This window comes from Oryza glaberrima, chromosome 3, assembly GCF_000147395.1.
Source record: "Oryza glaberrima chromosome 3, OglaRS2, whole genome shotgun sequence".
Taxonomy (NCBI): Eukaryota; Viridiplantae; Streptophyta; class Magnoliopsida; order Poales; family Poaceae; genus Oryza; species Oryza glaberrima.
In genome coordinates, this window is record NC_068328.1 from 30,939,300 (window position 1) to 30,962,676 (window position 23,377).

At 43.3% G+C, this 23,377-nt stretch overlaps 3 protein-coding genes across 3 annotated transcripts; 2 read left to right on the plus strand and 1 right to left on the minus strand.

The window, feature by feature from the left end:
* The first annotated feature begins 1,965 nt into the window (after nt 1-1,965).
* On the plus strand, nt 1,966-2,819 carry LOC127768478 (uncharacterized). The gene is made up of 2 exons (XM_052294066.1): nt 1,966-2,161; nt 2,237-2,819. Exons 1-2 carry the CDS (start codon nt 2,080-2,082, stop codon nt 2,437-2,439), a joined length of 285 nt encoding a protein of 94 aa, XP_052150026.1. The 5' UTR covers nt 1,966-2,079; the 3' UTR covers nt 2,440-2,819.
* A 4,238-nt stretch (nt 2,820-7,057) lies between these two features.
* LOC127765508 (uncharacterized) lies at nt 7,058-8,695 on the minus strand. Its single transcript, XM_052290420.1, has 2 exons — nt 8,637-8,695; nt 7,058-8,536 (listed from the first exon to the last, which is right to left on the minus strand). The coding sequence occupies exon 2, from the start codon at nt 8,487-8,489 to the stop codon at nt 7,578-7,580; it is 912 nt and encodes a 303-aa protein (XP_052146380.1). The 5' UTR covers nt 8,490-8,536; nt 8,637-8,695; the 3' UTR covers nt 7,058-7,577.
* A 9,491-nt stretch (nt 8,696-18,186) lies between these two features.
* Nucleotides 18,187-22,584, plus strand: LOC127766542 (QWRF motif-containing protein 2-like). The gene is made up of 6 exons (XM_052291615.1): nt 18,187-19,682; nt 20,427-20,546; nt 21,076-21,192; nt 21,290-21,379; nt 21,958-22,065; nt 22,160-22,584. Exons 1-6 carry the CDS (start codon nt 18,339-18,341, stop codon nt 22,226-22,228), a joined length of 1,848 nt encoding a protein of 615 aa, XP_052147575.1. The 5' UTR covers nt 18,187-18,338; the 3' UTR covers nt 22,229-22,584.
* The last annotated feature ends 793 nt before the right edge of the window (nt 22,585-23,377 follow it).

Sequence of the window (23,377 nt, forward strand, 5' to 3'; positions counted from 1 at the left end):
AAACGTGCAAGACTATATTTGATCTATAACTCGAGAAACAAAAATAATACTAAAATCAGACAGTAAATAGTACATGTACAACATAAACAATTTGTTATTTATGTTTCTTCATGTATAGATCGAATTTAGATCTACATGTTTGTATAGTGTATTATATTATCGTATTCTATCTTATTAAATTTTATAAAATTTTTATATGACTATTTATTTAAACAATATACGTCTAAGTGTCATGACACCTAATTATAGAAAATACTTTTCCGAGCAAGTCCTCCAGCGCCGCAATCTATAGATGATACGTTTACAGTCTACTAGAAGAGGTGGTATTTCAATTCGGTGAGACGAAATCATGCCCACAGTTTATTACTCGTAGCTTATATGATGACACTGTGTCTGGTCATGATTAATTTCCAAAATGGACATATATAGGCCGATTAAAAAGTGGTAGCTCATTGCACTATCTCAGCAGGTCGGCTAACCTGTTACGACGGGAAATGCATCTGCAAACCCCTTTCCATTTCCTTTTCGTTCGATTGTGGAATTTGCCTCGTGCCTTTTCATATCGTGCAGCCGTATGGCCGTACTGAAAGGTGAATGAATTGCAATGAAAAAAAAGGGAGACACTGACGAGACATCTAATGTTGCAAACATGAGTAGGCCGCCATGGCCCATGAGCACTAGCTAAAAAGGCACTCCCACATTGCGGCACACCACATCGGATGTTTAATTTCTTCAAGCGGGCGGTGGTGATGTCCCCCGGAACTTCTTCTCGGTGGAACGAACAAGTGCGTGCCTTTTCGATTAGCAGTAGTACTAGCTAGTTGAACATGAGTAATGGCGCCGGCTGTACAATGAGTGATATGAAAGGTTAAAGGAACAAATAAACCATTGTTATTTGCCAAACTGGATGTTTCTATATAACGGCGAAGATTAAGTGCGAGTATATGTGTCTCTCTTAAAAAAAGAGAGGAAGAAAAATGACTCCTAGTTTAGACGGTCTCCAATAAGTGACCCATAAGGACACCCAAACCCAAAATGGGTATCTGATAGTACTATTTTAGTCTCCAACAGAATACCTATACAGAAGACTTATTTTACGTGCTATAAGAGACATAACCTAAATCTGAGTATCCTCTCTCCTGAAGATCTATTTGCAGTAAGGGTTCTCTTTTAGGTCTTATTGTTGGAGAAAACCAAAAATAAGTATTGAACTAGCGCTATGCAAACGTGAAATGGGTCTTGTATTTTGGGTTTCTTTGTTGGAGAAAGCCTTACTAGCTAGTCGGTCGGTCGAGGCGTGAAACGGTTTTCTCGGATTGATACATAGTTATTAACTGCCACGCTACGTGTATACCGGGCGCCATCGCATTCACGCCACGGCAGAGCAGTAAGTCAAAACTCAAAAGCACGTACGCATGTGAGTGTTTTTTTTTCGATGTAACATGGATGAATCAGACAGGTCGAGGATCACGAAACGATACAGTAACACCTCCTCTCCTTTTTTTTTCGGTCTGAAAAGGCCAACTCGAAACCAAACTTTACTTCCAACAATTTTTTTCCTTTCCCCATTTCTTTCTTTTTCCTTTTTCTCGCGCGGATACACGGAGGAGCAGTTAGTCGCAGTACAACTACAGCCCAGTTTACCACCAGCTCACGCCGCGCACAGAGCCGTTGGATGATCCATCACGCGGCACCGAGACCGAACCCGCGCGGAAGCCGCGCGCACGCACCTGTAGCACAGCCTGCACGCATCGCGTCGCGACTGACTGCGTGCAGCCGCGCGATCGCCCGTCCAAATCAGCGGATGGCGACGCCGCGCCGACGGATTCCCCACAAAAAAGTTTGTTTCTGATGATCGCACGCGCACTCGGCTACCTAGCTAGCCCGGCTCGTCTGTCTCCCCAATCTCTCGCTCTCCCGCTATAAAAGCTCGCGGCCACGGGTGAAGCTGGTCACGGCTCTGTTGCATCGACAGGGCAGCGCAACCAAGCACAAGCTAGTCAGGAGCTTCTTCTTCTTCAGAGCTAGTAGCTTGGACGACACACTCCCGGGTTTCGGAGAGAAGAGAGAGAGCCCAATATGTGCATGGACCGAGCTGCCGTGCCGGTGAAGAGGGTGTGGCTCGGCCTCGCCGCGCGCCTCGGCCTCCGGCGAACCAGCGGTACGTAAGCCAGCTCTTCGCCGGCGATCGGTTAGTATTTCGGGGGGATATTTTCTGATGGATTTGGTTGTGCAGGGCTGGGGAAGCTGAAGAAGGAGGTGAGGACGTGCGAGTACCACGACGTGCACATCATGTGGGAGATGCTGAGGAAGACGGACGCGCCGGTGCCCATGGCGGAGAAGGAGGCCGCCGCCGCCGCGGCCGTCGCGGCGGCCGCCGGCGCCCGGAGGAGGAAGGCGGCGTGGAGACGGTTCCTCTACTACTGCTGCGCGTTCTAATTAGCCTCAGGGATGAATCAACAACACCAAAGATCAATCGAGCACTGCTCGATCGGTTGCTTTCTGGCCTCGCCGCCGCCTCGGTTCTTCCCAGCTCGGACTCGATCGGCTCCCGGCGAGCTTCGAATGAAGCTCGTCGTGTTCTTGATTCGAGGCTGTCCCGGCGAAGTTTTGCTGAGACCAATCGTCCCGGCAAAAGAGGGGCTGCGAACCAGAACGAAATGGCACATATTGCAGAGGTTTTGCAAACTTGAAATAATAAGTATAGAGACAGAAACGATGATCACGATCTCGAGTCGATCGATCATCAAATCGAGATGTAAGAAGTCAAATAAAAAGATTTTGGTTTTCTTTTTATCTATGTCAGTGAAATTTCTGCTCATCACAACCAGAAGATCTTTGTCAGTACAGAAGAGATCTTCCACGTTCTCCCAACTTTTGCATTAGGTTTGCTTCTCCTATTGAAAACCTCGTTGACTATCGCTGTACAGGTGTACCTAGAGATACTATAGCTCGAGTACAACTGGAAACATCGGAATGGCGCGTACGAGAAACCGAGGAAGATGAAAGCATAGCTGTTCTTCTTCTCCGCGAGAAAGGGAAGAAAAAAAAGGAGAGAAAGAGATAGCTGGGCGATTGCTAACCTTTGCACTTGACGTACTCATGCAGTCAGGTGTGAACCAGTGTAGAACTGAAAAACGCTTTCTTAATTTGAAGGACAGCAACTTCAGCTTTAAACTTGAGATTGTTTATGGAGAATCCCCGGAGCTGAAGATTGTTTGGATCCAACGGAAAGCGAGCTGTAGTCAAGTGAAAAAAAAATTGTTCAAAACTATTACGAACAGCAACATCAAGTGGCCTCTACTGAAAGAACAAATTGTTCAAAACTATTACGAACAGTAACATCAGGTGGCCTCAAGTTTCGGACGAATGTCTATACGATTCACCTAATAGATGGGCTACTCATATGGAGAAATTTCGTGCAAGATTAATTAGTGGTGCGAATAGAGCATATGGTTTTCTGAAGCTTTTTATAAATCGGAACTGGTTTAGGACCAAATATTTTCTATTTTTGGATTAGGCAGCCGGCAATGTACTTTTTATATATAGTCGTTTTCATTGCAAAATACTATATCAAAGATATGTCAGATTTGTGGTCAAATTCCTGTAGAAAACAAAAGGACAAGTTTCAAAGCATTTTCCAAAATGGTTTGTGATGAATAATGTTGAATTGATATCAAAAAATTATTAAAACCACATGCATGGAAGCATCGGCTTATGGATATGGAACAATGATGAGTAATGCTCGTGCACATGTTATGCATTAGAAAATGATGAGGAAGAAAAAGAAGGAATCTCTCGCTATATTGATTGGACGAAGACATCTCCATTTTCGTTCCGAGCATTTTAAACTATATATCCAGAGATCCGAATATAAAAATGCAGTGTACAAAAAGGACAAGATATATGCTTGTCCCCCTGTCCAAATCAAGTTCATAATTGGCTCTTGTCCCTCGTACCAGATAAAGAAGATCTGTCTGGTTCCGGTTTCGTAGAAACCCATAATATTAGTATTTTGATAAACCTGCAATGAAATGTAGAGCACAAAAATAACACATAGTTTAGCAGAAAATGAAACCAACATGTTCTTTCTGCAGCATGTTCTTGGTACCTTTTTTTAGAATTAGTTAATTGTTCAAATTCTGATGGGTAAATTAATTTGAGAAGATAAACAGGAACACCGAAAGGGAAATGAAACAATGATATGGGAGAAGACTACCTTCTCAATTCAACTGCAGAATAGCTAGACTCGTAGTATTGTAGTAACTGTTTAGCTTTACTTACTTGGAAACTGGATTATAGTACTATGATAGGAGAGGGCTAATTTAGTCTCAAACTAGATATAGGATTTAAATGGTAAAATTAGGTACTTATCTTGCAATTTTACAAAATATCGGCCGCGGGGGGGGGGGGGGGGGGGGGCATGGCCAAAGTTAGCCCTAGAGAAGATCCAACTCTGAATACTTACATTGTCAGATGAAAAAGACTTGTCTGTGTTCAGCTGCGACTGGAAGCAGCAGTAATCACAAACGCTGCAAGGCCTGCGCAGTTCCAAAACAGTTCCAAGTACATCACAGATTTCATCATTTGAACAATGGAGAAGTTGATGACATTAACACATAAAACATGGGCTAAATTGCACCTTGCTGAATACCATAGTCCATGAGCTTCAACTTTCGGGGGATAACAAAGACCTGAAAAATATCAGAGGATATGCTAATTACAGAATACTACTATCTATAATCAATCACAAGACTTCTGAGCCACTGGCAACTTAGGGTCCAGGAGACCTTTCACATCTAGGGAACTTCAGTCAACCAATCCTCACATTTCCAGACAGCGATTCCAAACAGCTTTCCTGCTTTGAGAGTACAGCTAATTCCATAGTTTAGAAGAAAATAAAACCAACATGTTCTTCGTGCAGCATGCTCTTGGTACCTTTTGCAGCCACAGTTAACTATAATATTGTTTAGTTATAATATTGTTCCAATTCTGATGGGTAAATTAATTTGAGAGGATAAACAGGAACACCAAAAGGGAAATGAGACAACGATATGGAGCAAGACTACCTTCTCAATGGGACTAGACTCATAGCATTGTAGTAACTGTTTAGCTTTCACTTGGGAACTGGATTAGTACTATCATAAGAAAGGTTAATTTAGTCTAAACTCTGTATAGGATTTGATTGGTAAAACTAGGTACTTATCTTGCAATTTTACCAAACAATGGGGCGCCATGGCCGAAGTTAGCCCTAGAGAAGCTCGGACCCTGAATGCTTATATTGTCAGATGAAGAGAACTTGTCTTTGCTCAGCTGCGACTGGAACTGGAAGCAGCATCATACGGACAAACGGACAGCTGCAGAGAGCCCTGTAAATATGGCAGAACAACGTACAGCTGCATATCACGTTAAATATAAAAGAGTAAATTTCACATTGCACCATGTATTTTGACCAAAGTTTCACAATAGGCAAGGTCCACACCAACCTTTTCACTAAACACCATATATGTTTGCACTAGTTGGCACTTTGGACTAGGGTTGAGCACATAGAAGGAAGTTGCCAGAGAAAAGATAATTAAAATCATCAATTTTAGTGCCACGGTATTAAGATAAATATCTTTAGAAAAAAATAGCAAATCTGAAAACAACTTTTTTCAGCAAATCACACTAAAATAATGACGTGAACATGTTTAAAAGTGGCACAAAATGATCTATACATTGTGGTAAATGAATAAAAATAAAATAGAAAATAAAACTAGTTAACTACCACACATGAAAAGAAGGAAGAAAACATAAAGTGTTTTGCCTTTTATAATTATCCATGTGTAAATCATATGAAGCTCTCTCACATATTCCCTTGTTTTGCTCACCCCTAGTTCAAACTGAAAACTTATGTAAAGATGTATGGTGTTAAGTGAAAACATTGATTTAACCCTAGTCCATTATGAAACCTTGGTTAAAATATGTGGCCCATTGTAAAATTTACTCTATATAAAAAGAGTCCAACGCTGTTCATTTTACTGAATTTCGATTGTGTACAGAAAGGAGCAAATGGCATCACAGATTCACAGGTTTGGGTAATGGAACAGTTGATGACATTAAGACATAAGACACTGGCAAAATTGCATCTTACTGAATACCATAATCCATGAGCTTCAGCATTTCTTCCTTTCCTTTTCTTTTTTCCTCCCCCCGCTTCACCCCCCTTTTCTTCAGACAACTTTGTAACTTTTCATTTCTATAATGAAATGGCTATAAGGTAGAGCTGGCTCTATCTTCTTACATTAAAAAAAAAAAAAAGAGGTTCAGTATTCAAGCCATAACCAAGACCTGAAAAATAAACAACTTCAGTCAACCAATACTCACAATTCTAGATAGTTATTCCAAGTAGCTTTCCTGCTTTGAGAAGGCAGTGTATTGTATGACAAACTCAAAACAGCTGAGAGTACGAATAAATGCTAGGTGCACACGAAATCGTCAAATTGTAGGGTATAAACTGCATTTCTCATACCAAGAGAATATAACAAAAAAATCAGTAGTTAAGTTACGCTTCCATTAATTCGTTGAACTTACAGATAGAGCTCAGTTCTGCTGATGTGAATCATACCACACAGTTGGTTCAGAACATAGCCAGTCCAGCTACATGCCCTATAAACAGAAATACCGGCAAGAGATGAACAGGAATAGGGATCTTACTATCTCAGTATCTTACAGTCATTTTGTTAGTCCACCAAAATGCAAGGGGAAACATTAGTCAGGACAAGCAATTGTATACATCTATAAGCAAGAAGCAAAAGGTTTGATCAATGCCAGCCCAATTGCCTCACCGAGCCAAATTGACATTCTAGTCTACTAGCACAGGATATGGAAAATGAATCTATTGACAAGTGGGCAGGCATCAGCACAAACTAGGAGATCTACAAAACTGATCAAAATGAAACTGCAAGTATCATAAATTAGTGAATTAGTATAAATATTCTGAACGGTGACGCATGAAAATCAGTTACACTCATGTGGTTCAGAAAAGTTACCTCAAGACACAGGAGAGATTTGGACATTGAAGACCAAAAGAAGTTTATATATTTATTCAATAGGCTAAAAACTTGCACCCTGATTACAAGCAATAGTTGCCATAATCTGAATACAATGTACAGGAGCAATGAAAATATATCACTCTTATGGTCACTGCAAAAAAATATAGCAACTCAATCTGAAACAAGGAAAACTATGCTCTATTACAACATCACGGAGAAACCCTAGAAGCACTGTCAGAATACCATGTGTTACATGCCAAGCCTATAAGTGTTTATCGACAAGTTGCTCAATTTGTCCCACGACATCAACCAGCACTATCGATTCTCTCGTTTATACCAACTGCCATCAATTCTCAAGGAAGAACTCATGACATCTGTCCATCACAGCTCCAATTGGTCACTTGTTTCAGCTTTGCTTGCTCATGAGTGAAGCAGCCCTGAGATTTGCATCTGGTGCTCCATAGCTCCATTTACTTCAGTGACAGTATTTTTCAACAGACCACGCCTCTTTTTGAAGGTTTATCAAAAACAGGGCAATCGGGCTCATTCACCAAACGACGTTGCCTGTATCTTTTCAAGCTGTGTAGGCCAATTGGTCCCAAGCAAATGTGGATCAGATTCCATAGCGACAGCAAAATCTTGTAGTGTTGTACAATGATCATGATTGGCTTGTTGCAAGCCATTCATCCTAGCTGCAAACATAGCATTGCCTTTGGTAACTCTTCTACCGCTGGACCTTGACCTGGACAATTCCATGCATGGTTTAATCAACCTCCGCAAAAACTCATCTAATCCACGATTTAAAACTTCAACACCCTGCACCGACACTCCAATGCCATCACTCTCCAACCGACGCTGCAAACCCTTGAACAGAGAACCAGTGTCCAGCAGATGGTGGGAATCGTAACACGACACCATCGGATCATCCAACCTCCGTGTCCTTGCACCATAGCTTGGCGTAGTCGAAATCCCCAATGGGGCAGTTATCGGGCTTCGGCTCTGCACACATGGAGCAGACCTAACCTGCTCCACCTCCTCCCCATCCTCCACCGACAACACCTTGCCGGCAACCGCCCGTTCCCTCGCAAAGTCCCCATCGCCCGAATCCACCACGGCCCCTACATTCCGGGCGCTCGGTAGCGCGATGCCGACGCACTGCCCGCTGGGAGCCGTGGTCGTCCCGGACTGCCCCGTCACCGCCTGGCGGCTGGGCGGGGGCACCCCGGACAGCGCATTGCTGATGATCCCCCTAATCAGGGCGTTGTGCAGCGCGATGTTTTCCCTCCCGATGGTGGCGTAGCAGAGCTTGTCGAACTCCACCTTGGTGAGCTTCAGATTCAGCAGCCTGGTGAGGTGCGCGAAGTACTGCCCGGCGCGCTGCCGCCCCAGCCGCTTCACCAGCCGCTGCTTCAGCTCGGCGATGTCGACGCGGGCCAGCTTGCGGGACGTCGCCATCTCCTCCTCCTCCTCCCGCCGGAATGCGGCCCTCGCGATCGGAAACCCTAGGCCAAGCAAAGCAAGCGCGCGGATGTCCCGGATCCAAATTAGCACCCAAAATCCAGCAGAAAGAACACGGGGAATGAGCGATTGAGCGGTACTTACTTCGGGGCGGGGGGAATTTTGGGGGGGGGGGGGGGGGGGATTTCGCCGCGTTTCGCGGGCGCTGTGCGATCGGGGAAGGGGGAGGGGAAGTGGGGAACGGAGAGGGGGGAGGAGGAAGACCGGGTGTACGACGAGTCGTGGGCGGAGGGAGGGAGGGAGGGAGGGAAGGGGGGGAGTGTCAGAGAGAGCGGGCGTATGGTGTCGGGTGCAGGAGGAGGGGTGGTGCACCGGTGCGGGGCGCGTTGCGTCGTTGGGTTGGTTGGGGTCAGGATGGGAACGGCGGCGGCGGTCAACTGCACGTGCAGGTTTGGGGTGTGACAGTTGACGACAGCCAGTTTCAGATAATGATCCGAGGGGTCACTTCAGTTCAGTTTTTTTTTATAATGGAATAAAATCTCAACCTTTGCACAACGGCTGTGTTTAGTTCAGCGTAAAGTTTGGATTTTGATTGAAATTGAAGATGATGTGACTGAAAAGTTATGTGTGTATGACAGGTTGATGTGATGGAAAATGACTGAAGTTTGGATCCAAAACTTTGGATCTAAACACAGCTAAAGAGCTACAGCCAATTATTACACCAATTCAAACAAAAAAAAAGTAATAAAAACACAGGTCTAAAGTTCAGTTGTTCTTGTACTAGCCATCTTGGCAGTTTTATATGTTGAGATCTATGATTAGGAAGAGAGAGATCGCCCAGGGCTTTTGGCATTTAATCGGGAGAATATGCACACGGTTATCGAAAATGAGGAAATGGTATAGTACTAATATTTTTGTAGGCAGATTACTTGGTACAATCAGAACAAATATGTGGAGTTCAAAGAATAACTTACTGTTAACGACCAAATTTAGTAATATCAACATTGGAGGTGTCTCCCAAGCCTCGAGTTTTTCGTCAACACTTACACGTTCTCATATATGATAGTATTTTATTACTTGTGTACCTTTATAGTTGTATTTTTCAAACTTTATCAAAGTTTTACTATCATGTTTTCATCGAGAAAGAAACGCTTCCAACACTTTGACATATACGCCACATGGAAGGAGTGATAATTGGAGAAACTTATGAGTGAAATTAAATAATTAGGAATGATACTATTAGATGAAAGGGATAACTCTTATATGGTTCTAGGTCTAATTTGCTACTAGTAGAAACCAAGTATCTCTCGTAGCCTTGAACTGGTTATCTTACTTTAGTAAGAGTAGTTGAGATTATATTTCTATAATCCTATATATTTCTCTACTCAAATAATTAGATTTACCTCATGTGTAGGTCAAATATGTTATGTGCGGTGTAAATTGTCTTGTAGAAATCTTTTTGGTAAATATCACAACCTCTAGACACTTACAGATACAACGTCATGCGAGTGCTTTTAGATTATTTTTTTTATCTCTACCCTTATAAATGCTACATATTTCTAGCACATGTAAATGGAAAAAAAAAATCACTTCATGCGGGATGAATGTAGCATACGGCATAACATCGCATCCAACATTTCCTGTGGATAATCTGAGTGATGCTATTAAGCTATAAAAAAAAACAAAACAGCCAAAAAAATTTATAGCTAAAACTTTTATACTCAGAGCAACAAGTATAAAATATACTACAATGTTTTTTTTTTAAAAAAAATCTAAAATCAACTTTAAATTAATTAAGTCTCAAAAATTAAAGTTTGTCCGTGGGTAACAAGATAATTAATATGCGTATAATGAGTTGTTGTCATCTACTTCCTCCGTTTCACAATATAAGACTTTATAGCATTGCCCACATTCATTTAAATGTTAATGAATCTAGACATATATATGTGTTTAGATTCATTAGCATATATATGTATATGTGCAATGCTAAAAAGTCTTACATTGTGAAACGGATGGAGTATATGGTAGAGACTTTAACATATAGGATCCTGAATGACATGGAGGAGAAAAAGAAGATAGAAAGATGATATTCTCTGTTAGTAATTAGCAGGGAAGATCTTATAGAGCAATATAATTTGTGAAGTAATTGTTGTCTTTTGTTCCACTGTCTTAGCAGGCAAGGATAATACATCTCCGTGATGATTGATCTGGGCCGGTTTGGTGTGGATGATTGATCTCCCCATGAGCCCAGGCCTAAAACTAGCTAGATTGCTCCGTGGTTGTCTGTCACTAAATAAGCTGGGCCATATCAGTTAAGTGTTGATTGGGACACTAATGTAGTTCACCCTTTGTCAAGTTCGGAGGTACAGGCGTGCAGCCCAACTTCATGATTGCGTCCAAATAGCAAAATCTTAAAAAAAAAATGACCAGTAGGGGAATGACCACACTCATGGTATTTCACTAAGAAGAGCTCAACCAGAGCTCGGCTAAGAAAGGCCACGAAAGACAAAAGCTAGCCCCTATGGTTCGAGTCTTAACCCATGCTTTGAGGCCTAGCCCCAATGCCCCATACACGAGGTCCTGCCCATCATATGTCGGTTCACACATGCCAATTAGAGGAACCAACAAGTGACCTTAATTTTTTACCTAATCTAAAATTCGCTCTATTAAGACCACTACAAAACCACTAGGCTACATGCCCCTTAACTAAATAGCAAAATCTTATAAGTTCTCTCCCAAAATGCCAACTTGACACATATTCACTCCCAATTTAGTGATAGCAATGTAGGATATATATACTACTCCTCGTTTAGATTCCTTTTTCATTTGAAATGTACATGGTTCAAAAATGTTTCTTCACTCTAACTACACCCATATAATGATATTGCACACTTTTTTCTTCGAAAGATCATGGAATGATATACCCTTATCTAGTGGTTAATAGCCTAGTAAATAAGCCATGGACTGAAACTGACGTCTCATCAACGTAGTAACAAAAACATTTGTGGATCCCTTCTGGTTTCCACTCTGAAAGTGCACTGCGCATGCAACAGTGACGAGCATTTTCGTTCGCAAACTAAAGTACATGGCCAGCCTAACCGCGATATATATAGCATCTAAAGCCGTTAGATTGATGCATTTCTTCGGCCACAAAACTAAACGGGAATAAGGTTGATCAGAGCAATTATTGCACGCACAAAACAGTGATCTGATCTGATCTGATCTGATCTTCCAAAGTGTTGTAGTACTAGTGTGTCGGCTGTTCGGGGGCTTCCTCCTTAAGCAAGATTAACAAAAGAAAAGTTAAGAACTGAAGATTCAGGGTGCGTGGCTCAGGACATCACTTGACGCTTTGACAGCTCCGTTTGACGTTCGATCAGTCGATCTGCATGCAGCTACTATCTACTAGCACAGGACAGGAGATTCCGAGATTGCTCAACCACTGAAAATGGGTCTAAATGCCTGTCATTTTCACGAGGTTTAGTCAGTTCTAGGTAGTTGAAAAGCGTTCCTCCAACCACTTGTCGGCAAAATTTGAAGTTCGCAACTTTGCAAGCTGTTAACAACTTTACTAGCACCAAACACAATGCGTGCAGCGATCTGGTGTAGCCAGTGATCATGCTCAGCGGCGAAAGCTAAGGGAGAAGTACTGGATGGAATATCTGCGTTGTGCAGTGAGTTGGAAGCTTGGAACAGACTGATGGTTACTCCCTTCCTTCTGATCTCTGAAAAAAAAGGTTAATGCCCAAGCCATTGGCCGATCAATCAAGCACAAATAAGCTCAGCAAGCTCTGCCGCGTACTCCAGTGCTGTGTCACGGGCGCTGACACATCAAGCCATTGATTCCGCAGAGCACGTCAAAATTCCATCCATCCTCCATGCCACCATGCCCAGGCACGCATGTCTGCTGCAGGTAGCCAAAACTGAAACTTAGAAATCCGTGTACGCGTCGCTTAAGTGCTTCGGCTTAAGGGTGGGCATTCGGTCAGGCCGAAAAATTCGGTCTCGGTTTCCAGTTTTCGGTTAGTTCGGTTTTTAAAAACTCAGAACCGAATTTCATCACAAAAATCTCATAACCGATAAATTCGGTCTCGGTTTCGGTCTCGGTCTGACCGAATTTTTTTCATAGCCACTGGAGAGTGCAGACGGAGGCGACGCCAAGGAGGTGCCGACGCCGGTGCTGGAGGCAGAGGCGGAGGGCGCCGGTGCTAGGCGGAGGCGCTGGAGGAGGCGGCGGAGGCGGCGCACATGGCGGCGGCGGCGGCGGCGCTGGACGAGGCGGCGGAGGCGGCGCATAGGGCGGCGGCGGCGGCGCACAGGGCGGCCTGCGGGAGCTCCACCGTCGCCGTCGTGCTGCGGGAGCTCCACCGGCGTCGTCTCTGCAGCACCTGCACGGGGGATGGGGATGGGGATAGGGTATGGATGGAGAGGATGCTTGTGGTGGTGGGTGGATAAGGTTTTTCTTTTGCTGTGGTCTGTGGAGGTATTGGGCCTAATGGGCCAATGCAATATTTCGGTTTTTTGTCAATTCGGTTAACCGAGCCTAAAAACCGAATTGACCGAGCTAAATTCGGTTAGTTGAAACTGCTGACCGAATTTGTGACCGAATTTTTCTAATGGGCCAATGCAATATTTCGGTTTTTTGGTCAATTCGGTTAACCGAGCCCAAAAACTGAATTGACCGAGCTAAATTCGGTTAGTTGAAACTGCTGACCGAATTTGTGACCGAATTTTTTAGTCTCGGTTAGTTCGGTTTCGGTCTCGGTCATTTCGGTTCGGTCTTTTTTCCCACCCCTACCGCGGAGAATGCAGCGCAATTGGCCTCCAATCTTTGTCCTGCCTAGCTCGCGGCGGATGTGTAGTTGCATGATCCGAGCAGATTTGCCGTGGCGGCGTGCGGTCAATATCGGGATCAGCGCAGTGGCCGACGGCGCGGACACTGGCAGAACGTAGCGGCCAGCGGGTTCGGGGTTGATCAAACGGCTGGGGGTGCCCGGTCCACGTCTCTTTGACGGTATACGTTCATATTCATAATATCATATATTTCATTTGATATTTTTCCCTCTGTTTTATATTATAATTCTATTTGACTATTTTTTTTAAGTCATTTTTTTTCTAAATTTGATCAAGTTTATGTAAAATTTTAGTAACATTTACAACAAGAAATTAATTTCATTTAAACTAACATTTAATATGTTTGATAATATTTATGTTTTATGTCAAAAATATTGTCAAATTTTTCTATAAATTTTTCTATAAATTTAATCGTTCTTAAAAAAAAATCAAAACAACTTAAAACGAAGTTTGAAACTGAGGAAGTACATTATCATATTTTAAGACGGTAATAGTTACTACGAAAGAGCAGCCCGATTAACGGAAAAGCACTAGAGAAGAGCGTACGAACGTCGCGTGCGCGAAAGGAGGACAGAAAGAAAGATCGATCGATCGATGGATCGGCCAACGCGAGCGAAACGTCGTACACATGTACACACAGATCACGAGTTCACGGCTCATGGGTGTCGGCCCTTCTTTTGTCGAAAAGAAAAATTGTTGCGTGACTGAATGGAGATTTCAGATTTCTGCGTGCTCGGTTAGTTGATTACAAGTACTAGTTACTAGTATACGCAACAGAGACGTACGTCGTCTGCTGCGATCTCAATATCTCATGCTCACGTTTGGTGGTGGTTGTTGTTCGATCGTCCAGGTATTAATTGTCGAGCCATGCATCCACGTGCACAGGGTATCATGTTTAATTCGTGACTTACATGTCCTTTATGGTTGATGTCTCATTGGATTGATCATTTTCCTGGGAGATAATTAATTACTTACTCCTACTCTCTTGGTCCTAGAAAAAGACGATTTCTGGAGGGAAGGATTTGTCCTATAAAGAAGCGATTCCTCCACAGAAATCAAGAAAACTTCAAGTCTATCGTATCAATGTGGGCCCAAGTGGATAGCGAATTCTCCTTCTCTCGTTCACATTCACACCACAAGAATCTTATCGCCTGTCCGTCTCTCGCAGTCTCGCGTTTCTCTCTCTTTCTCTCGCGTTTCTCTCCCGTTCCCAAATCGATTGCATCGATGCGGCGGCGGCGGAGGCGACGGGGAGACGCGGCTTCGTCGGCGGCGGCGGAGACGCGGAGGCCACGAGGAGACGTGGCGTCGTCGGAGGCGGAGGCAACAAATGGATGCTGCTTCGTCGGCGGCGGGGGCTTGTATGCCTAACTGCTTATCATCCCCGGAAGAAGATCTGATGCGGTTGCCTGATGCACGAGCTGCGTTGTTCTTGTGTTCATTGTGTTCATGCACTGCATTTCTTTTTCTTTGGGTTCTTGCCATGTTCATGCGTGCGTCAGATGCTTATGCAGAGAAATGACAGTAGCAAATGGATGTTGTCACGGAGGGCATTTTCGTCTTTTCACGTGAGTGCTAAATTTGCATGGGAGATACAGGAATCGCTTCTTTCTGGATGGAGGGAGTACCTGGTTCTGTTTAGGATCTAGTGCGTACTTTGTCGCAGTCAAATACGATTGGTGATGGTGAAAGTGAAACCTGCTTGATGTGAAATCAGTTTGTTTCCAACACATGTTCAGTTATGCTTTGCCCTGTTTTCACTTTACTACTACCTCCGTCTCAAAATAAGTGCAGCTATAAGTTTCCGCGCTCAACTTTAATCGTCCGTTTTATTTAAAATATTTTTATAATTAGTATTTTTGTTCTATAAGATAATAAAACATGAATAATACTTTACTCGTGACTTATGTTTTGAATTTTTTTCAAAAATTTTTTAAATAAGACGAACGGTTAAAATTGGACGCGGAAAACCATATCTGCACTTATTTTGGGACGGAGGAAGTACTACGCTAGTCTTATCCAGAGCACTTTTAGAACTTGGGTGATTAGATTAGATTCGGTCCAAATTTACTATGTGCAATTTGCTTATACGGCATACGCATGTCGTTCGCACAGGTTAATTAGTAGTACTACTGATAATTATAGTGCTCTGCCTCTGCCTCACCTGATGATGATGCCTGAACAAGATCTACAAATTGCATATTTTCACACACTTTTTTAATAGTATCAGTATCATGTACTACACCAATACTACAATAGTATACTGTACTGCTGCTATGAGTAACAATGTACAGTAAGGCTGCAGAGATGGAAGGAATACTAAGCTGTAACCATACAAAGAAAGGACAAGCAAAGCACATAATAAAAGAAGCCAACATCGCGAGCAGTGCAGCTGTAGTATTGTACACGCACATGGACGGGACAAAGTCTGACCGAGTTGACTCGGCGTGACATTCTTAAACACAATAAAACAGACTAACCACACATCGTTAACACACTAGTTAATCAGCCTCACCTCGAGACCAGTTAACTAAGGATTAAGAACTGCACACACATACTCCCTCCGTCTAAAAAAAAAAGACAAACCCTAAGATTTTGTGTCCAACTTTAACTGTCCGTCTTATATGAAATTTTTTTATAATTCGTATTTTTATTATTGTTAAATGATAAAATATGATTAATACTTTATGCGTGACTTGTCTTTTTATTTTTTTATAATTTTTTTAAATAAAACGGACGGTCAAATGTTGGACACGGAAACCAGGGTTTGTTTTTTTTTTACGGATTAGTACAGCTTCTACTTTATGTGTCTACACTCTACAGTACAACTGTACAAATCCTACTCCTACGGAGTACATAGTAGCAGGCATATCTTCAGTTTACTCTTGTTAGACTATTACCCGGAACAGTGGCTGCGTCTGCGTGCATGCATGCCGGACACCTGCATCCGGCCGTACGTCAGTTGTCACGTTAACATCTGTTTCAGCTGATTCACAGGTGAAACCACTGTTCCTGCACGCTTTCCTTCTCTTATCGCCATTCACAGCAGAGTGGTCACATTCTCGCATTGTCACATGCCATGAGAGAGATACTCCACATACGCCTGGTTTTCAATTTCAGACATCCACCATGCTTTGAATTTTGCTGGTATTTTGGTTTGTTCTGATTATATATATATGCGCCCATATCAATTCATCCATGTGGAATATATCATTGGCGATATCTTTGTGCGTGAAAACAGTCCAAATCGTTGTTTAATTATTTTATATACATGTACCTATTCATGCCTTTGGAAACAAAAAAAACTCTAGTAGAGTATCTATCCAAATATTTAAAAATTTTAAATCTGAATTTTCTAGCTAGGTTAGTGCATGGGACGAGGATAGTGAGGCCAATCACGTAGAGCATAAACTAAGCAGCAGGAGCACATTTCCCTCTGCAAGCACTTGTTTTTTCAGCCTCGAACGGAGGCCGGCCGTGCGTTTTCTCTTCATCGCGTTGGGGAAATGGAAATGATGGTGTCAGGCCGTTTCCCTACGTCGTTCTCCGCAGGTTATACTATGTATTATCGTCAAGTAGGCAAACTGAAAGCCATCCTCTGTACCTTCTTTTTCCAAAAATAAAAAAAATATAGTAGTATCTTCGCTTTTTAATATACGGAGTCGTTAAATTTTTTGTTATACGTTTGACCATTCGTTTTATTTTAAAAAAAATATGTAACTATCATTAATTTTATCGTGACTTAATTTATTGTTGAATATTTTTTAAGCATAACTTTTTTTTATTTTTTAAAAAATTGAATAAGAAGTATATGCATGAATGGTAAAACTTTTATATCTCCATTAATTCATGGTTTAAAAGTTAATAAAAAACTAACCAATATCTATAATTTAGAATTTGGCTAAGCCCGATAAGCAAACAACGAGATGATCACACAATAAGAGTCTATAAATACCATAATTTAATAAAAAAAGTGTTTTTTATTTGTAAGAATGAGGCTAGTTTTGCCCTAAATCAAACTATTATATATGTGACCAAATCTGTGGATTAGAGTATTGATATTTACCATATCAAATAAATAAATAACGAGAATAAATTTTACAGCAATCTAATGATGCTCTTTTGATATCATAAACAAATATTATTATTTTCTCTCCAAACATGACTAAAACTGGAGTTGCTTATAAGAGTAGGATGTACTCGTATGTGTTTGAAGTGATAAGTGCGTTGTGTTTATGCGAGCATTTTTGTTTGTACTGTAGGAAAAAGAACTGTCATAACTGAAAATGAAATAGGCTTGTTGCCTTATTGGGAATACTAGATGATGCTCCACGCTTTGCTGCGGGATATATGTTAGATATTGTAGAAATGATTAAATGATTTGAATTGAAATATTGTGAATATGATTTGAGAAGGATGATTTAGCATGTGTATTTTTAATTTTAGAATAAAATAAATTATAGATATAATTACTATATGTTTGCATATTAATTTTAGAAGTGTTAATAAATAATATATTTGTATATTGAGTTTTATAGATATTTAGTGGGTATTAGCTTTATATAAAGAAAAGATACGGAGTACAACCCCGTTTTCTTCATTTCCAGTTAAGCATGGAAAATTTTCCGTTGGAGACCAGCTAGCTGGAAACGGAACGGAACGAGTTGACGGCGTCGCCGGTGGCCATGGCTCCCCATCACCGCGCGCGCTTGCCGCCGTTACTTCCTCCTCCATGCGGGGCCATGCCCCACAACCCACACGCTTTATTCCGTCCCGGCCTTTTCCGTTTTTACCCTTCCCCCACCACCACTCACCACCTCCCCCCTCCCCCTCGCCTTCTCCCCGTTTCACTCCACTTCACTCGCACTCCGAACCGAGTCGGCCGCTCCGCTCCTCCTCCTCCACTTTGTCCGCCTCGGCCGCTCGCTTCCCATCTCGAAACCCCAAACCCCCACGCCAACGCGCGCGGAGATTTCCTCGAGATCTGCCGCCATGGTCGCCGCCGGCGCAGCGGCGGCCGCGGCGGCCGCGCCCAGGGTGAACCCGTCGCCGTCCCCGCACCGCCGCCGCGCCTCCTCCGCGCTCTCCCCGTCCAAATCCGCCAACTCCAACGCCAACGCCAATGCCGACGCCGCCAGGGGCGGCGGCGGCGGCGGGAAGCCCAAGGGTAAGGCCGTCCCCTCCCGCTACCTCCTCGCCCCCTCCTCCAAATCCACCTCCACCTCCTCCTCCTCCACCACCACCACCACCAACTCGTCGGCGACCTCCAACTCCACCTCCACCTCGGCCTCCACGCCCTCCCGCCGCTTCGCGTCGCCGCTCCCGAGGCGGTCCTCCTCCGTCGACCGCCCGCGCCCCACGAGCAATGCGGCTGCTGCTGGTGGTGACGCCTTGGGGCCCAATGGCGCTACCACCACCACCACGAGGAGCCTCTCTGTTGCTTTTCAGGGCCGCGCCTACTTCCTGGAGACCAGCAAGGCGAAGCCGGCCACCTCCCCTTCGCCGGTGCGGCGGCCGGTGGCGGCGGCGTCCACCACGCCCGAGAGGAGGCGGCCCAGTATGGGCACAGTGCCGGAGAGGGGGAAGGTGTTTGAAGGTGGTCATAGCCAGCAGAGGTGGCCAATGTCGGCGAGGGCTGCCCATGGGTTCGAGGGGAATCCGCTTACCAAGAGCTTGGACTGTTCTCTGGACAAGAGGGGTGCTGCTGTGCTGGCTGCTGTGCGCTCACTGCGGCAGTCAATGGTGTTCGAGGAGGGGGTGCGGCGCGCCTCGTTTGATAGCGGTGACTACTTGATGTCATCGGACACAGAGAGTGTGTCATCAGGGAGCAATTCTGGGTCTCAGGATGCAGGCATGGGCAGAGCACGCTCGTCCCCAAAGGGGATGAGTGTGCCTGCGCGGTTCTTGCAGGATGCTGCGGCCAGCAGGCCGAATCGCCTTGCAGATCCAAGCACACCATTCATGACACATAGCTCTGGGTTTGCATCATCTCCCAGGACAGCACCAGTCAAGAAATCGTTGCTGAATGGCTTTGTTTTGTCTCCACTGAATAGGCCAATTAGGCAGCCTTCACCAAGTAAGCTTGTAGGATCACGGAGGATGTCAAGCCCATCCCGACCAAGGGGCTCTGTGGGGGTGAGTGCATCATATGGAGATCAGCATGGAAGAAGTTCATCTGGTTATGGGTTGGATAGTCAAGTGAAAAGGAGGTGGCTTGGGTGTAGTAAGGTTGACTGTGAGCACCTATTGAGGATTTTATGCAATCGACATTTGCAGTGGCGGTGTGTAAATGCACAGGCTGATGCTGCACTTGCCGCGCAGAAGATGACTGCAGAGGTGAGTTTATCACATGTTCACTCTGCTATTTGACAAATTGATGTGAATACTCAACATGCTATCAGCTTTTCCATTGCAATTTGTGAGGCGGTCTGTTCCTGTGCAAGCAAAATCCGTAATATATGTATCTAGAGATTTATCTCTATGCATGTTGATGCACATCTGAAAATTAGCACATATGCTTGTGGATTTTAGACTTTACCTCATTCCTGCCAATCTAGTAGTTTCACTGATAACTTGTGTAAAATACAATTCATTGAATCCAAGGAGATGGGTTTCATACCATGGCTTGTACTAGTACACAAGGTTGTTTGCTCATGCTTATAGTGTGTACATCATCATATTTGAGTAAATTTAATAACTTCTTGAACATAGATACACCAAGAAACGTATAACTGTCAATCATATGTCTGGTATTTTATCAGTTTTGTTTTCAAGTGAACAATTGTTGCCATAGCATGGAAAATAAAGAACGGACACAAGGCTTTTAAGTTCTTTTAAGGCTTTAGTTCAAGATGTATTTGAATATTTAAAAATTGGAGCTTGAATTTTGCATTTGAGTCAGACAAAGTCTGTCTATCATCTATAAGTGGTTAATCGAAGGAGCCAAGTGGCCATCTTTAATCATCACTACACCTAGATAAAAAAAGAAAGGTCCATACCGGCCAGATTATTTAAGGCAATGTTATGTTTTCTGCCTTATTTATTCGTTTTCTGCTAACATTTCGTTCTTTCTTTTTTCAGAAATACTTAAGTGATGCATGGATTACTACCTTAGGAATGCGTAAATCTGTTGCTCTTAAAAGGTTTCAGCTACAACTATTCCGGAACAATTGGAAACTCATGACAGTTCTAAAGGGACAAGTAAGAACTGTATCTTGTTTCTTCTGCAAGCTTGGGTTTACTGTTTTTGTTACAGCTTCACATAGCCAATATTTTCTTAGTTAACTTTAATACTTATTATGATTCCTGTTAATTCCTCCCATTACCTTGAAATATCCTGCTCATTTGGTTGGCAGACATTGTTAGCAAGAGAATTTTTTACCAACAGGAAATAGAAGACTCTGAAATTACTCTAGGACGAGCTAGTTCTATGCAGGATTATCTGAATACAGATTTCCTTTGTTTGCATAACTGCTCCACGCGGGCCTTTTCTTTTCACATAATGGCCTTTGTTCAATACATTGCACATGGCCCTTTCATGTGCATAACTGTAAAGTTGAAAAGGAAAAGGATCAGCATGTGGCCTCTGCAGTGGGACAGAGACAATCTACAGTATCATTCTAGGTCATAGCTTGACCTGGTAGAACTATTAGCTTTCTGTAATAGCTTTGAATTTCAGTTCTCAACACTATCTTGTGACAGAAATTCTGATAGAATTTGATTTATACAGATGGACTTTCTGGAGGAGTGGTCTTTTTTAGAGAGGGATCATGCAAATTCTTTATCTGGGATTGTGGAAGCTCTAACGGCCACCATTCTTTGCCTTCCTGTTACTGATGGAGCAAAGGTTGGCAATAACTTGTCAACTAATAGCTAATTTACTTTCATGTATTTCTACTTGCCGATAAAATCTCTGATCCTTCTTTGTACTTTCTCACTCGCAGGCTGATATCCAAGATGTCAAAAACGCTGTTGGCTCTGCAGTTGACATCATGCAGACAATAGGAAGTTCAATATGTACTTTGCTCGCTAAGGTACTATTTGTTTTATATTTCTTTTATTCATTTTTATGCATAGTGAGTTACTTATCTACCGATTACATTTCCTTATGTTAATGATAACATTATCTCGATAACATATTTAGCACCCTATAGATTTCTACCTTTGATTTTTTGTCATGACAAAAGATGTACATGTAGTTCTTTCCATGGATATATAAGAAAATTTCGAAGTCATCTGATCTGTTGGATGGTTGGATTGAGCAATATCATCAAGAATTTATGTCGATTAGGCTGATCCTAGTCAACCATACTAGATCAGATGGCTTCAACAACCTTGTTGAGCTTCTGATTTATGAATAGAAGGCTAGGATAAACGCAGGTCGTTTTGTCTTACTTATGTAGTTGGGTCAAATTGGAATGTTACAAATTCAATTCATTTCAGAGCTTCATGCATTGCCACAAACTGTCCAAACGATTGTGCCATGCATGGATTCTTAAGAGGATTTAATAAGAACAAAATTACATATAGCAACTTTTAGGCTTGTGGAAATATATATATTCTGAAGGCTGCAGCTTTCTTCCGTTTAGCTGAGTAATCTGTCACTGTGCAGCTATCTGGGACAAGTATTTTGGTTTCTGACCTCGCCAAAATCGCTACACAAGAGCGCACTTTAATGGACCAATCCAGAGAATTGCTGTCCACACTTGCATCAATGCACGTAAGTGATACAACCTTCTCGGTTTTATTCCCATTATGTACACAACTGTTAGAACGATTATTCTAATTTGCCCATCACGACTATGATCAAACAGGTCAAATACTGTAGCCTACAAGGGCAAAGAGTACAGACGACAACTCACAGGAGGCGTGTGCGTTCGTAGAGCAGACAACTCTTAACTCACTAACCGAAGAGTGTAGGTGCAGTTGCAAAATCTGGTTGGCTTGCTGGACACCGAGCGATCAGACTCTTCTGAAGAAGCTATCGTAGTCTGCCGATACAAGTTCTAGCGCTCTTTTGGCCCTTTTTTTGGTTCGGTAGGTTCTTATTGCTGAGTTGAGCTATGCCAAGCCTATGTAGAACAGATTAAATGCAACTTGTATATAGCTGTAATTTTAGGTGAGCATTAGGTCTAACTAATTTAAGGGTTCTTTTTTTGTTCGTTGGATGACCTTCCGCCTTCGGCGCCATCAACCATGTCAATGCAATGCAGTATATCCTCTATTCTTCTATGCCAAATGTTAGGATCTAAACCTAGCTGGTTTCACTCTTGGCAGCCATCATTCATTTCTTGTTCCCGTGGAATATGACATGGTGAACACCGTTTGAGAGCAGCAGCATAAATGGAGCAGTAACACTCTACTCACGGGGAACGGGATGCATGCCACAGCCATTACAGCAGTGAGCTGTTCCCTGCCTTGCCTCCTTGCCCAGCTGCTGACATCTCATCTCCCAAGCCGTTGAGTGCGTACGAACGGTTACGCCGGGGAGCCCTCGGCACGGCAGTGGACGCCGACGTGAAGCCTGTGCCGGCCAGAGACGGCGTCAATTTGATGGAGAAAGCACGGCCAAAGCCGCAGCCGACACACTGGGCTGTGGCACCCGGACACACACAGCCCGACCAGGGATGGATTAGTTAGTTGCTTCCTCTCGATCTTGCTACATTGCTGCGTCGTCTTCTTTGCCGTGTGCCTGTCTCCTCCACTCGAAAGGGGTTCTCGAAGATTCTAGACAGACTGCGTGTGCTTCGCGTGCAAACCATGTTCGAGATGAATTTTGGTGAGCCATGTTGAGATGTTAAGCCTAGCAAGGCGGCCGGCGCCGTCGGAGAATCGGAGATGATACAACGCCACCGGCCGGGTCGCCTTCAGATCGGCCTGGTTGTTCCACTCCAAGCTGTCGCGGATATTTGGCACAGCTTCAACTTTAGCTCCCATCTCTCCTGGAGTTATATAGCTCAGCCAAACAATTTCAGCTCCATCTAAAATGGAGCGAACCTGGGTGGAGATCTCTCACAAAATGAATTAGATAG